This window comes from Heloderma suspectum, chromosome 7 (assembly GCF_057233095.1).
Source record: "Heloderma suspectum isolate Gila_16-S chromosome 7, 16-S_ref, whole genome shotgun sequence".
Taxonomy (NCBI): domain Eukaryota; kingdom Metazoa; phylum Chordata; class Lepidosauria; order Squamata; family Helodermatidae; genus Heloderma; species Heloderma suspectum.
The window spans coordinates 112,945,296-112,960,875 of NC_139464.1; the positions used below are offsets into that span (position 1 = coordinate 112,945,296).

The 15,580-nt window shown below is 46.8% G+C and overlaps 2 protein-coding genes across 6 annotated transcripts in view; one reads left to right on the forward strand and one right to left on the reverse strand.

The window, feature by feature from the left end:
• CCDC3 (coiled-coil domain containing 3) overlaps nucleotides 1-3,723 on the reverse strand; it is an 88,747-nt gene extending 85,024 nt beyond the window's left edge. The window contains exon 1 of the mRNA XM_084811620.1: nucleotides 3,238-3,723. Coding sequence (XP_084667746.1) covers nucleotides 3,238-3,620 — 383 coding nt within the window. The 5' untranslated portion in view covers nucleotides 3,621-3,723. The remainder of the gene's footprint in view (nucleotides 1-3,237) is intronic.
• A 161-nt stretch (nucleotides 3,724-3,884) lies between these two features.
• OPTN (optineurin) overlaps nucleotides 3,885-15,580 on the forward strand; it is an 82,498-nt gene continuing 70,802 nt past the window's right edge. For all 5 annotated transcript variants that reach the window (XM_084811594.1, XM_084811596.1, XM_084811595.1 and 2 more), the window contains exon 1: nucleotides 3,885-3,984. The gene's annotated coding sequence lies outside the window, so the exon portion shown is untranslated. The remainder of the gene's footprint in view (nucleotides 3,985-15,580) is intronic.

Consider the following 15,580-nt stretch of genomic DNA (forward strand, 5'->3'; position numbering starts at 1 on the left):
TTGGCCTAATGAAGGTATTATCCTAATATGGAATTTGGTGTTTTTCTTATGGCAAACACTTTTGCTTTTTGTGTGGTCCTCCGTATGTTGTTGGGTGCAACTCCCATCATCCCTGATCTTCTGGCCTCGGATGATGGAAGTTGTTCATCTACAAGGCCACGAGGGAGGGGGGTCAAGGCTCAGCCTGTATGGATGTAGGACTCTTCTGTCTCTGAAGCAGCACCCCTTGATTCCTGCTGTATAGTGGTTGGCAGATGTTATTTATGAGATGAAAATTGGCAGTTGGGATGAAACTGTTTCCTAGGACTACATGTATGCAAGTAAAAAGATTCACACAAGTTTTGGCTTCTGCTGCCCCTGCTTTCTCATATGTGTAGGATGAAGAGGTTTGTGAAATTCAAAAGCTTGCATACATTTAGTAATATAAGTTGATCTAACAACTTCTAGCACCTTCTATATCATCCTCTAGTATCTGTAGGACATCTGTTTCTGGCAATTAAATTGTATATTTTAACATTCTTAAGACCGTGATGACTGCTTATAGTTCCTTACATGCGTAGTTACAAAACTCTTGGTGCACAATTTCTTAAAGTACAGTTAAAGAACACAGGGTTGTATCCAATATTAGTTCTACTTAAAGTAGTCCCATTGAAATGAGTGGGACTTAAATTAGTTCTATTCATTTCAATGGGTCTACTCTAAGTAGGATTAACATCGGATATAACCCAGATTCATTACCTCAGACTATCTCTAAGATGAAATGCTGCTATTGCTAAATCATGCTTCATACACACTTAGGATGCAATCCCTAGACACTTACCTGTGAGTAAGCCCCACTGAATTCAATGGGACTTACTTCTGAGTATATATGTATAAAACTGCACTCTTAAACACAGAATTCCATGCACAGGCACAAGCAAGAGAGCCACATATATTATTAGTTTGCAGGTATTATGATCCATTTACCATCTCCATATTTCACTGCAGTCTACTTGCAAGGTTTTTGCCATTTTTTTTTTCATTCAGCTGCTAAACAGAACAGGACTCCTGTAAGTTCTGGAGAAGAGAGAGTTCAGACAGATGCAGCTGAGCAGGTGAAAAAAGATGCCACCATTCTCTCTTCTACAAACTATCAAAGACAGGACCCTTGTCTTCCTTTGCAGCTGATCACCACAGTTGAAATTGTTTGGTACCAATGTGCTATTAACACAGTTTGTTTAAAGACAATCCCAAACACTGGATCCTAGGTTCCTTTTGAAACCAATCCCTTAGGAAAAAATCACATGATCGATCCATTATGATATAATATTTGCATGTGCTAGCATCCACACAGCTACTTCCAGAAGTTGTCTCAATCTATTAAAATATTTCATCTGAACTGGCAACCTCAGGTTAAGGAAACTGACACCAATTAAAAGTAAAAAGGTTTCAATACAAAATACAAAACTGGTTCTAAATATACAAACTTCTTAATGGAATAATAAGTGTACTGTACATTTCAAGAGTAGCTGACAATGCTTAAATTGCAACTTAAACTCTCCAGTTACAACTTTAATAAACAAACCTTAATAAACTTTATTTATTAAATACACTTTTAATAAATAACATTTAAATACATTTATAACCTGACAAGTTCTGGGGCCCGAGCCTGGTTTGCTCAGCCTTCTGACCTGGAAATGCTGTGGGGATGATTGCTGTTGTTCACTGATGGCAGAAAAGCACTCTGCACATGCTCAAAGATACTCAGTTATGTATCATTTACACACAATGGGGTGACTTGCCTGGACTTGTCCTGATTCAGTTGCTGTCAAGTGAATCATCCTAACTGTTTGAGCTATTTATGACTGCTCTTTTAGGCAAAAACGACTAAGAGTCTTGTGGCACCTTAAAGACTAACACATTTATTCTGTCATAAGCTTTCCACTTCATCACATGCATCTTTCAGGCAAGTTAGGTAAGGAACCTTTACTGATAGCAAAGTGGTGAACTGTTGTTGATCATGTTAATATCCTGTAAATCTTTCTTTCGAGAGGTTCAGGCAGCACACACATGGGGAGGGTAAAAAGGGAAAACCCCAAGCCTGGGAGACAGGTTAGGCTGAGAGTGCCAGCGTGTGTAGCAGTTAGACTAGATTGTTGGACATGGAGCATGGAGTGTAGAGACCCAAGTTCAAATGGGTGACTTTGCGCCACTCACAACCTCTACTCAGAACAAGGTGGCAGGCTGAAGTGGTAGCATTATGGTCTGTAGCACTTCACACTACAAGTGTGTCTGTCCTGTTTTTGAACAGGTAAAAAGCTTCTTGTGTGTAATAAAACTTCCACGCCAAGGATAAAGACAGCCCTCTCCCTGGTGTGTTACTTTATTCCATGCAGGGAGCTGTTTACTTTTGGGGACATTCAAAAATGCCACACCTCCCACCTGCAGTCTGAAGTGGTACAATCCAGAACTCTTATCAGCCAACTCTCCATGTCAGCCTCCCCCAATCTGGTGCCCTCCAGATGTTCTGGACGACAATTCCCAGCATGCCTGACCACTGGCCATGCTGGCTGGGGCTGATGGGAGTGGAAGTCCAAAACACCTGAGAGAGGGGGGCGGAGGAGGCTGCTCCATGTGTTTGCTCTCACCCTTGCCATGAACTCACAGCACGGCCTTGAGGCTTTATCTCTCAACCTCCCAACTGCAACACGGCGAGAATATTACTGACCTGCCTTACAGGGCTGTTGGAAAGACCACCGAGGCAAGGGCTGTAAAGCGCATCGAATGCAAAAGCACGCAGTAAATGCCCGATATTATCAGGATTAAATCCACGTAATATTAAACTGCGGTGGCTTAGTGGTTAAGACGCTGAACTGCAGACCGGAAGGTCCGGCAGGACAGCAGTTCGAGACCCGAGTGCCGCCTGATGGAGCGAGCTCCCGTCTTCAGTCCCAGCTCCTGCCAACCTAGCAGTTCGAAAGCAAGAAATTGCAAGTAGATAAATAGGTGCCGCCTCGGTGGGAAAGGTAACAGCGTTCCGTGCACCTCGGTGTTCAGTCATGCCGGCCACATGGCCACGGAAGCGTCTTCGGACAGCGCTGGCTCTTCGGCTTAGAAATGGAGATGAGCACCGCACCCTAGAGTCGGACACGACTGTCTGGGGACACCTTTACCTTTTACCTTTAATATTAAACCAGAGGCAACTTGATTTTATAACCTCAGTTCGAAAGCACGGGCGAGCTTGCCAGAAGTACTCACCTGAGGAAGAAGAAGTAAGGGTAATCCTGCACGACCGTGTGGGAGTGGCAGGAGAAATACCCCAGCCCCGTCAGGTTCAGCCTGGAGCCCGCGGGGACTTCCAGCATGCTCCCCCAAGCCTGATCACACAGCATCTCGATCTCGGCGGAGTAAAAGAGCCCCCCGTCCGTGGCTTCATGCTGCCAGGGCAAATAGTTGTACATGCTGTACATGTCCTGGTGCAGCGCCAAGACTCTGGCATAGACGATGATTTCCGCCAGCTCCGCCCGGCAGCTTTCGCTCAGGGGTCTCCAGTCGGACGGCAGCTGGCAGCCCAGGCCTGGGCTGAGCTGGTTCCCGAGGCACAGGAGGGCGAGCAGCAGCAGCAGGAGCGCTTGCAGCATGACGGGCGACTGAGGGGGATGCGGGCTGCGCGCGCGGGACGCCAAACTTTCCCGAAGGCTGCCCAGGGACGCGCGCGCGCCCAGGGACGCGCCCGCCCGAGGCGACGTTCACGGGACAGGCTCCCCGCGAAAGGAGCCCACCGATTGGCAAGGGGCCGGCGCCCGAAGGCTCACCAGTGGCTCAGCTTCTGGCCAATCGGAGCCGTCTTTCAAAGGGAGGGCGGAGCACTCACAAGAGCAAGGAGAGCGCCGAGGGGAGCGCTCACACGAGCGGCGGGCTGCGGCGCTCAGAAGACGGAGCTCCTGCGCGCCAAGGCGTGAGGCGATGTCGGCGCTGCGCGGTCCCCGCGCGCTGCTTGTACAGGTGGGAAGGAAGGGAAGCCTGGCAGGGCAGAAGAGCGGCTAGGCTCCATTGCGCTTCTCCCGGGCTGTTATTTCACCCTCTCGCTCGTTATTTCTGTACCTCATAAAGACAAAACACTGTACAATAATTAAAAGGGACCAAGCCCTGTGCACAGTGTGGATAGATAATCTGAACAATGGAGAAAGAAACCAACGGGAGGAGAGAACCGTAGGCCAAAGAAAGGCCGCCGTTGTTGTTTTTTTTACTTTTTATTCTGTTTTCAACTTTATAAATGAAATAAACAATAGCAGCAACCTAATCAATAACTACAGTTTCCCAACAATACAGTATTCTTAGGAGGACACAACAATGGCTGAACAGAAAAAGAAAACAGAACGAAAGGCCGTTTTTAAAGACAGGGTGTCAGGCGCTGTTTTAAAAAGGGCAGAGGCAGGGCGGTGCGCACTCAGGGAGCAGAAAGAGAGATGCAATGGCGACGAGAAATAACGTCAGAAATATTGGGATTATTATAAAGCGAGATGGTGCCAGAAAGAGGTTCTGGGAGAGGCTAAGGTTCAGTGGTAGGGCACATGCTTTGTACACAGAAGGTCTGGGGTTCAATCCTTGGCATCTCTGTTGGAAAGGATCTTGGGAAATATATTGGGAATGGCTTCTCCCGGAGTCCTTTAGAGCAGCGGTCGCTAACCTTTTTTGCACCACAGACCGGGGGGGGGGGAGGTTTCATGGGCGGACTTCTGGCTACTGGGACACAAATGGTGTCCTCATGCCATTTGCATACCTGTTCTTTGCAGTAATAGGCTATGTAAAGATTTACGTAGCCTGTTACTTGAAGAACAGGGACCCAAATGGCGCCCACTATGCAGATGCCATTTGCGTCCTAGCGGCTGGAAGTCTGCCAGCGGCCAGGGCCGGCTGGCAGCTCTGTGGACTCGCCGCGGAGTGGAGCTGGCCGGGGCCGGCACGGATTCTGGGGGGGAGGGACGGATCGCCTCCCCCCTCCATGGACCCCGCGGACCCAAGGTAAGGGGTTTTTGCACAGCCCTTGGCGGCCTGGTTCCTAACAGGCCACAGACCAGTACCAGTCCGCAGCCCTGGGGTTGGGGACCCCTGCTTTAGAGAGCCACAGGCAGATATAAAAGCCTTGGGCTAGATGGACCAATGGTCTTGACACAGTTGTATAAGGCAGCTGTATTGGCTCATATAAGAAGGACGAAGTGTATATGCGGGAGAAAAGAAGGGAAGGCAGAGGTGCTAACAATGTAAAGGACAAAAGTAGAGTTCTGAACTGAATGTGCTGAGGAAAGAGAGTTAACACCAATGCAGAATTTGTACAGAATGCTTTTTTAAAAAGAATAAATGATGGGCCAGTCTACAGTATTGCAGCATCCACCTTTTTCAAAATTATCACATGTGCATTGCATTCAAAAGGGCATGTGTGAGAAAACGTGAACTCTCTCCTTCCCACCTCCCAAAATTGTGGCAATATTAACTGGAAGAATCTGTGCTTGGTCTTCGCAAGCACATGAAAGTGAAGGGAGAAATTCTGGAAGGGTAACTATGATTATTCTGCAGCAAAAGCAACAAAAACCTTAAAGATGAGCAAATGTATCATGCCATGAGGTTTTGCAGACATATAATGTAGACCTTTGCCTGTGAAAACCCACTCTGAAATACATTTGTTAGTGCTTAAGATGGACACAGCAGAGGGTTTGATGTAGATGTAGGTATCATGAAGCTTGTCTTCCTATGTCACGCACAAATATGTGTCCTCCAGCCCCCATCCCACCCCCATGTCAGCCATTTTCACATTTGGGCTTGTGACACAGGGGATCCTAGGGTGGGGGGAGATATTATTTCAGGGTAACTATAAATCAATGACTTTGTCATAGATTCATTTAGGACAGGGGTGCAGAACCTCAGGCTTGGGGGCCAAATTGAGCCCTGTGGGGTTCCCCAGATCGCCACATCCCCTTTCCCCAATCATCAATCATTTGGTGGTTTCCCGGCTTTTGTGCAGTGTTTTCCCATTCTAAAAGGTTGGCATTTTTATTTATTTATTTAATTTATTAATTGCCCATCTGGCCGGTCACCCGGCCACTCTGGGCAATGTACAATAATATAAACAGTTTAAAAACCATAAAATTACACATTAAAACATCATTTCTAAAATTTCCCTAGCCCACCCCGAATGCCCGCCTGAACAACCAAGTTTTCAATGCCTGGCAGAAGCTCATTAAAGAGGGGGCATGGCGGCGTTCCCTAGGGAGGGAGTTCCACAGAGTGGGGGCACCACAGAGAAGGCCCTCTCCCTCGTCCTCACCAGCCTAGCTGTCCATCCGAGGCTGATCTTGGTGAGCGGTCTGTCTGGTGTTGCTGGAGGCGCTCCTTAAGATAGGCTGGGCCAGAACCGTATAGGGTTTTAAAGGTCAGAACCAACACCTTAAATTTGGTGTTTAAAGGTCAAAACCAACTCCTTGAATTTGAAATGCCTCTCCTAAGGCTTAATTCCTGGCAGTAACAGCTTTAAGCTAAAATATGGTGGTATTGGGGGTATTGCCCTTTTTGCTTTCCCTTGCCCCCTTTTGCCTTCCATCCCACCAACCACTGGAATGCAGCCCCCAAGATGCTCTGAGATGGAATTTGGCCCTCGGACCCAAAAGAGGTTCTGCAGCCCTGATTTATGAACTCAGGCTCTGACCCCAGGCAAGAATATAAAAACCATCCTGCTGGGTACAAAACTCAAATGTCTATCTGATCTTGTATCCTGTTCCTAACCATGACCATCCAGATGCTATTGGGGAGCCCACAAACACGAGAGGAAAGCAATAGCCCCCCATGCTATTTGTGCCAGAGCAACTGGTGTGGAGAGGCATGATGCCCATGAATCTAGACATTCCCTACAGTGGGGGTGTTGAACCTCAGGCTTGGGGGCCAAACCCAGCACACCAGGGGTCTCAATATGGGGTTCTCCAAATGCCCATGCCTCCTTCCTCATGTCATCAGGTGGTTCCCGCTTTCTCTCCCCAATCGCCTACTGTTTGGTGGTTTCCCAGGCTTTGTGCAATTTCTCCCTCATTATAAAAGGTTGAAATGCTTCTCTTAAGGCTTAGTTACAGCCAGTAAGAGCTTTAAGCTAAAGTATGCTGGCATTTTTGGTATCTCCCACTTGTCTTTGGCCCCACCCACTACTGGAATGGGTGGGCGGCCCCTGAGAGCTTCTCCAAACTTGAATTTAGCCCGTGGGCTGAAAGAGGTTCAACACCCCTGCCCTAAAAACATTGATAACACCTATTCACCATGAATTTGTCTAACTCCCTTTTAAAGCCATCTGTTCTAGCGGCTATCACCACATCTTATGGCAATGGATTCCGTAAGTTAATTACGTGTTGTGTGAAGTAGTACTCTCTTTTGTCTGTCCTAAATCCACTGCCAATTAATTTAATTGGATGATGCTGAATTCTAGTTTTTTGGGGCGGGGGGACTTTTCCCATATCACGCATAATGTTATACATTTCTATCATGTCTTTCCTTTTAGTTCTCCTTTTCTAAACTGAGATTCCTCAAATATTTTTCTGTTTCCCCTTAATTATTTTGGTTGTCCTTTTTGGTTCCTTTTGCAGTTCTACAATATTTCTGAGGTGGGACAGCCAGAACAGTACATAGTATTCCAAATATGGCTGGACCATAGATTTATGTAAATATATTACTGTGCTAGAAGGGTTTTTTTTCCAGTCCCCTTTCCTAATAATCCCCACCATTGCCCCCCCCCCCACTGCCACCACACACTGAATTGACCCTGTAGTACAACCTTCCCAACCTGGTACCCTCCAGATGTGTTTGACTACAACTCCCAGCATCTCACAGCTGGCTGGGGGATGCTGGAAATTGTAGCTCAACACATCTGGAGGGCACCAGGGTGGGGAAAACTGCTGTAGTACCTTCCCCTGGAATTTCCTGTCACTACAGGAACGTGTGGTGTATGAAACAATGCAATAAGAAATTAAGCTAGCTTCATCCCTCAATTCACTCTGCGCAAATCTGAAATTAGCTGAATGCATCCCTTCTCACCCTTTCCTCCCTGACATTCTTATGAATTCATTCCTTGGCAAGCAACACATTGTTTCATAACACTCAGGAAATTCTTGATCATAGAAGCCACAAAGTGTTTTGTTTTGCTTTAATTAATTCCTTCCCTCGCTGAGGAGACAAGTGCATTACATGTGATTTCTAAATCATGGCTCTGGAAAACAATGTTGAGTTATTTTTTCCCCCCTTTCTTTCTGAAGGTAATGAATTCCAGTGCAAGTGGCTGAGAGAGAAAAACTAGCAGAAGCCCTCACTCCTTAGGACTTAAGGCTTAGGTTAACCTGGACAGTGAACAACAGTTAACCTGGAGCACTCTCTATCCTACTCAGCGCATCTTAGGCCCTGACAATATGGTTCCAGGTCTTGGGGTTCTCTGGGGCAAAGCACCCTCAGTAGGGCCTCCACCCACAGTGGGATCAGCTTCTTCTTGCCACTGGCTGATGCTGTTCCTCCTCTCCATCGGCCGCTACTCACTCACCAGGGAGAGAGCTGGCAGCTGAGGCTGTGGACATTTCACCTGTCCTGAGCCAGAGGGAAAGGGGGGGGGGAGGGAGGGGGGGAGGGAGGGGGGGAGGGAGCAGGAGGCAATGCCAATAAGGATGAGCCACTGAGCACGGGCCTTTGTAGGTATCCAACCATACCATCTGCTAAGCCCAGTCCTGGACCCTAGGTCCAAAACATAACATAATTCTGCCTGAGGAACAAAACCCAAATGCCCCCTCCCCTTTCACTAGACAGCATGGGGCACAATCCGCCAGGATGTTCCCCTGCCCAAGCTTCATTCAAATGAACACAACCAAGCAGGACACTATTGGTGTGAACCATCAAGCAATGTATCAAAATTCAGTTACGGGACACGGTGATGAATATGCAGGAGTGAATCGGTCCTACGCCTTGTCACATGGTGCTAAGGATAAAGGGTTGGGATGCATTTGTGCTGTCCTACTCAAGCATTACTACCTTTGCTTTGGTGGAGTAACATGTCTCAGCCTTGCAGCCAAGGCCACAAGCCACTACAAAATGGAACACAAGCTTAGGCAGAGAAGGGACAGTGAGTGGTAATTTACATCCAAGACCTCTGCCTTTTGAAACCTTGGCTAGACAAAGTTAGAATGAAGTTGGTGGAAGACTGATTTGTACTGAGCATTTTCAGTTTTAATATTATAATGTTTGAGTATTACAATTTGCTGGCTTTTTACTCTAGATATTGCACTGAATGCATGACTGCTGCTGAAAATGGAATCCATGTGTTTAGTTCCTCCTCTGCCTCCCCCTCTAGAACTTCTAATAGAATTTAGTCGTGTCTTCCTGATGTTGCAGTGTTCTGCATTTCCATACCCCCTATACCAGCAGCAGCCAATGATGTCGGGCAAGATACACATCTGTTGTGACATTTACCTTAACTCAAGGCTGGGGAATGGGTGGCTCTCCAGATGTTGTTGGACTCAAACTCCCATCAGCCCCATCCAGCATAACCAATGGTCAGAGAGGATGGGGATTGTAGTTCAACATCATCTGGAGGACCACAGGTTCCCCAGCCCTGCCTTAATATCTAGTTTAGCCCTGGGCTATCATGTATTTTATGTTTTATTTCTCATGGCTGTAATTGGTTTCTAATGCTGTTTTTACCAGTCAGTGTAGCCCAGCATTCTCTTTCCAACTGCAGCTTGCTGACAGGCAAGATATGAACGTGATGACCATCCTTTATTCGCTTGTTCCAGCATCTGGTATTCAGAGGTATATTGCCTATGTATGGAGGTTCCATTTATACCAGGAGTGGCACTCCAGATGTTCAGGCCTACAGCTCCCATCTGCCCCAACCAGCATAGCCAGTGGTGAGGGATCATGGGAGTTGTAGGCGAACACTTCTGGAGGTTTTGCCCTGATTTATATGTTATGGGCATATACTCCCCCTCCCATCATCAAGGCACCAAAAGGTGCGAGGCTTCCTCAGTTCTTCACAGGATTCCTTTCCCCTTCTCCTTGCTCTAGACACCAAGGTATTAGCTACATAAAGTGTGGGTTTTTAAACACCCAGCTGAGAAGCTTTCATCTTTCAAAACCTGTGTTTGTTGTTTCTTCACAGGGGATCTGAAGGTCGATCTGAGACAGTCCTCTATGTAGCTAGCTGAAATCTTCCCAGCTCCCATCTGAACTCAGCATGGATCTGACAGAGCAGCTGTATCCAAAACTAGCTAATCAGAATAAACTCAATACAGCCAATTACTGCTGGGCCTCTGCTCTTAACCATTCATGCATGCTTGGCTTACTCTTTCACTTCCTTTTCTCAGATAAGGAGAAACAGGCTTTCGTCCCCTCCTTCCACCAGGCAGGGACTTCCTTTCTCTTTTACATCTTTATGGATATGTAAAGTAGAAAAAAAATCTTCCCTTAGTGGGGCTTTGAGATTTTTTTCCATTTCTATGGTAATACAGGTGATTTCAGAATTTGAATGCAAGTTTGCTTTGGATACCTTCCTGGTGTTGACCACTAGGACCAGGTACCAAACAACAGAAGTACAGGATTCAGGAACTGGCTGCTGGCTTTTGGATGGGTAGGGGGACCTGGAACCTTAACCCAGCTGTCATTCATTTCCATTTCCATATCCTTGTCCATTCCTTTGTAGTCTGGGGTACAAAATATCAAACCCATACTCTACCCCCCACCCAAACCGCTTTAAACTTGAGAATCTACAAAGCAGGATAACTGGCTTTGTCGACATCCTGAAAGGAAGCTTTTTTTTTTTTTAAGAACTCATCTCCTTTTATTTTTGTTAGATTTACTTCAATATTCTTGTATGATCCATTTCTGGGGGTATGTTTCTTATCAAATAAAATAACCCCTTCTCATAAGTGTGTTTTACTTTTAAAACAGCTCTTTGACAAAGTATACAAAGGACCTAAAAAAAGTGTCATGATATAAATTGGAACTTAAAACTCTCAATTGTGATTTTAAAGGGTGCAGTCCTGCCCTCCAGCAAGGAAACCACAAAATGGGTAGGAGTGTGTCATGACCCCCACCACAGAGAGTAAGTGAGCTGGGCACTGACAGAGGGAGAGGAGCCATTTGAGTCAAAAGGGGCAATGATGCAGACTAGCAGGGATACATGTGAGCCCTGACACTGAACCCAGGTGCCAGAGACCCCCAAATCAAAGCCTCCCAAGACTGCAACTTCCAAGGGCCTCATACTTCTCAGGCCCCATTCATCACTGTAGGCAACATGTCCACTGAGAAATAGCATAGAGCTTATGAAGTGCAAGGCTCTTCCCCAGGGGACCGCTCCTTTAAGGGTGCAATCCCATGGGGATGGCCCTAAGCCTCTGGATTTGGAGGCGTACAGCCATCCAATGCAGAGCTGGAGGCAATCGTCACCTTCCCGCTCCTCCTCCCTCTCTGTATTTCAGCTAGACAGGCTTTTTCGCCCACCTAGCTGAGGTGTCAGGGCAGGGGAGGCTGGAGGATTCCTCGTATGGCAGCCTTCCCAGTCCCCTCCCCACCCATGGGAACGCCCCCTTTACCTTCCATCTGAGGCTGCTTTTCGACCTCAGCAAGGCAGCCAGCATGGCTCTCTCTGAGCCAGCTGCAAGGGGGAGGGGAGCTTGGATTCCTGGGTCCAAGGTCGGAGCACTGACTCCGACCTCAGATCCAGGAGTCTGAACTATCCTTTGGCCCCCCAGACGCTGTCTAGGGGCCATAGGATTGCTCTCTAAGGCTTTCTGCTCTTCAGAAAAGGGATGCAGCCTAGGAGGGGAAATTAGGTTCAGGTGGTATATAAGAGCTCAGTTGAAACCCAATACGCTTTGGGCACGACATCCCGCAGTGGATTGTCAGCCTTGTTTGTTTCAGAGTGGCTTGTTGTGATGTCCGAACCCAGCATGGTGGCTTCAGCATGGGTTGTTAACTATGCATGAGCCACCCTGAGAACCCATGGCCTGTTGTTGGGTTGTTCTGGGTGGCTTGTTTTCTGAGTGGCTTGTCATGACATGCGAACCCAGCATGATGGCTTGTGCCAAAAGGCTACAGAGTCACTTGGCAAGAGTGGCAGAAAATCCGACCGCTCCACATGCTGCCTTGTGATATTGCTAGCCATCTGTCAGGCCGGCAACACCTGTGTGCCTGATTCCCATTTGCGGTTGTGATTGCTGCTCACTCTGCGGAATGGGAGAATTGCGCAAATCGAGCAGCAATCAACGTTGACATTTGCTAAATTTCCCCAAATTTCCAGACCATTTTTACTTTCCGGAGTTGTATGTAAATTTATTTGGGGGAACCCAGAGACCAAAAATACACATCCACGTGAAAATATGGATTTGGGGGTGGGGGTGGATTTGCACTTTTTAACCTTTTTTAACTTTGGAGGAGATTTGCACACATTCGCATTAACTAATCCACATTTGCATACATGTATATTAACTAATGTGCATTAATTAATGTGAATGTGTGCAAATCTCCCCAAAAGTTTTTTTTTAAGGTTTTGGGTTTTTTGAAGCACCATTCCTCCCAAAATCTGCATTTTCACACTTTAACCTATGCGGGGAAATGCGGATTTTTGGTCTTTGGTTTTTTCCCCCATCGACAACATTTGCGTACAATTCCAGAAAGTTTTTTTTTTTTTAAAGACACCTGATAATCTGTGAAACACAGATGAAACGGATCTAGCAAAGTTATGCTCTTAAAAAAAAAAAAAAACTTGAGCTGCAAAAGACACGGGGATATGTGCTGGGAGTGCGTGGGAGGACTAAGGGGGAATCAAACTATGCAGACCAAGGAGCGCCTGATCATCTGCCGGGTTAGACAGTGCGGGTTAGTGATGGGTTAAACAAGCCGCTGTGGTTTGCTTTGCTTTCAGGGTGGCTTATCACGTGTAAAAGTGGGTGTTGTCTGCTCCTTGGGATTTGTCCAGAGTCCTGAAATTCTTGTCTCTTGGTTGCCCTTGTTTTCCGGCTTCTTGGTCCAAGATTGACCACCCCTGCACATTTGCTGATTGTCCTCTCCACTTGCTAGATCTGTGTTCTCCCTTCTGTGGATTCAGCCTTGCCAAACAGGCTTTGTAATTATGGCCTTGTAGCTGTCAGCACAAAGGAGGTGGGCTATATAATGGTGCTGGCTGTACTATATGGCACAAAGCCCTAAATAACCTAGAAGTAGGCAGAGAATGGGATAGGGGAGTGGTGAAATGAGTTGTGACCTTATCCTTGCTCACATGTCCAGCCCTCTTCCTCTTTCACAGATGCAACATTGCAAACAGAAAGAATGTGTACAATCACACAGTGGTCCCCAAAGTGCCCACCCCCAGTGGTGACTAGCTAGGCAGTAGCTTGGAGGATCTGAATTCAGTCACATATTAAATTTAGCCTGTGCTAAGGTGTCCATATCTAAGACTAGTTGCAAGCTACTACGCAACATTACTTCTTTAACAGGGCTTCAGTAACAGAGCTGTAATTGCTTTTTGTCTCTTATGTTATGAGTTTGGCTGTCTTGATTACTGTGAAAGGGCGTTTTGCTGTGGTTTTATCTGACTAATCTGATGGGTGATGATAAAGATCGGTGAGCATAACAAAAGGAGCTTGATAGTTCTTAATAGAATAGAATAGAATAGAATAGAACTATCAAGTAGTTCTGGGCATGTTTAACCTTGAGAAGAGAAGACTGAGGGGAGATATGAGAGCGCTCTTCAAGTACTTGAACAGTTGTCACAGAGAGGAAGGCCAGGATCTCTTCTCCATCATCCCAGAGTGCAGGACACGGAATAATGTGCTCAAGTTACAGGAAGCCAGATTCCGGCTGAACATCAGGAGAAACTTCCTGACTGTTAGAGCAATATGACAATAGAACCAATGACCTAGGGAGGTGGTGGGCTCTCCTACACTGTGGGCATTCAAGATGAGGCTGGACAGCCGTCTGTTGGGGATGCTTGGACTTGGATTCCTGCATTGAGCAGGGGGATGGACTCGACAGTCTTATAGGCCCCTTCCAACCCTACTATTCTATGATTCTGTGGATAGCCTGAGATCTCTTTCCAGCTTTGAGAAGGTCACACTCATCTAAATCTGTGGAAATGATGCAGAGACTGCTAGAAGGAGTTTTCCCTTTGAATCTGGACTCATCTGAGCTAGCGTCCTTTGCATTTTAGCTCAAAGTTGGCTAAAACCAGAGTGTCCTTGCAGTTCTTTGGTAATGTGATGCAGGATTAGTGCTTGTGCTGCCTGCTGTAGAGTCTGTAATATTTATCAGTGTACAAACATGCAAACAGGGCATAGCGGAGGTCTAATCTCTAGTGCTTTCTCTCATCCGAAGCAAACAAACCCCCTGGAACTTTTCACCACTCAGGAAAGCTGGACATGCATAATTACTTTATTAATGAAACATCTGCTATTGTAGAAATGCCAAACAAAGTGATGGATAGTTATCTTGTGATGCTCTCCATCATCCACAAAAAGTTACATCTAATTAACTTCCCTTTGGTAAGCTCTGCAGTGAAATATGTCTTCCTCTGCCAGGAGGAAGGGTCCCACAGGGTAGCAACACCAACCTCAGGGAGAAAGGCAGAGCTTTCTGTACATGCAGTAGTCTGACACTCTGACTGTTTCCCTTGGCAGAAGTTGGCAATCTTGGTTTTTGAAGCTTGTCAAATATCTGTAGGCTAGTGTCAGGAGGTCGCCCCTGCTGCCTTCTGAAATCCTCAGGTAGCCAGAATCAACACGCAGACAATAGGGCTCTTTTCCAAGGCTTTATTTCCATTCAACCTAATGATGCTTACAGATGCTAATTGCTTGAGAACTAAGTGAGAACTAAGAGAGCTGCCTACATGGGGGTTCTAGCCTTAGGAATCAGTTGATCTCCGTTTGGAGGAGAAAGTGGGAAACCTCTGAACTTATAGGCTAGGAGGAGAGAGTCCACCCTTTCCCATGGGGCATCGGGGTGCCGCTGTTGCCATCGTGCCAAGCGGGCTGAGCCTCTCAGCGCCCGCCATTTCCCACTTCATGCTGCGCCGGCACTTAGCGTCCAGAAACTGCTGTTGCGCCTCCCTCTCCCTGCCAGGGACACTATCACTCTCAGGAATGTGTACTGGGGTGGGGGCTCTCCCCCCGGCTGCGCCTCTGAGCAGCACATGGGTTTGTCTCCCATGGTTTCTATCTCTTCCTCAGAATCAGAACTGCTTTGGGGCTCTCTGGGCTCTGATCCAACCTTGACAGCTAGCATTTTTGAACTCTTATTCAACCAATCATATGACCAGGAATAACTTGGCCATCTTCCACAAGATGGCTGGTAAAAGTTCCCCTCCCAACAAGGGAAAAATCCCAGATGTGTGAATTCCTTCAGTAAATATATTTAAGCAGAACACAGCCCCCTCCTCAATATACCCTTACCCTGTGGTTACCTTTAAAGCTCAGACCAGAAGAAGGCTTCTGTCCCTTTAAGAGTTTAATGTAAGGAAAATTTTCACCTTGTGTCACTTCTCCTATCATTGCACACTGCAATGTGAAAAGCTGCACCCAGTGAAATCCTG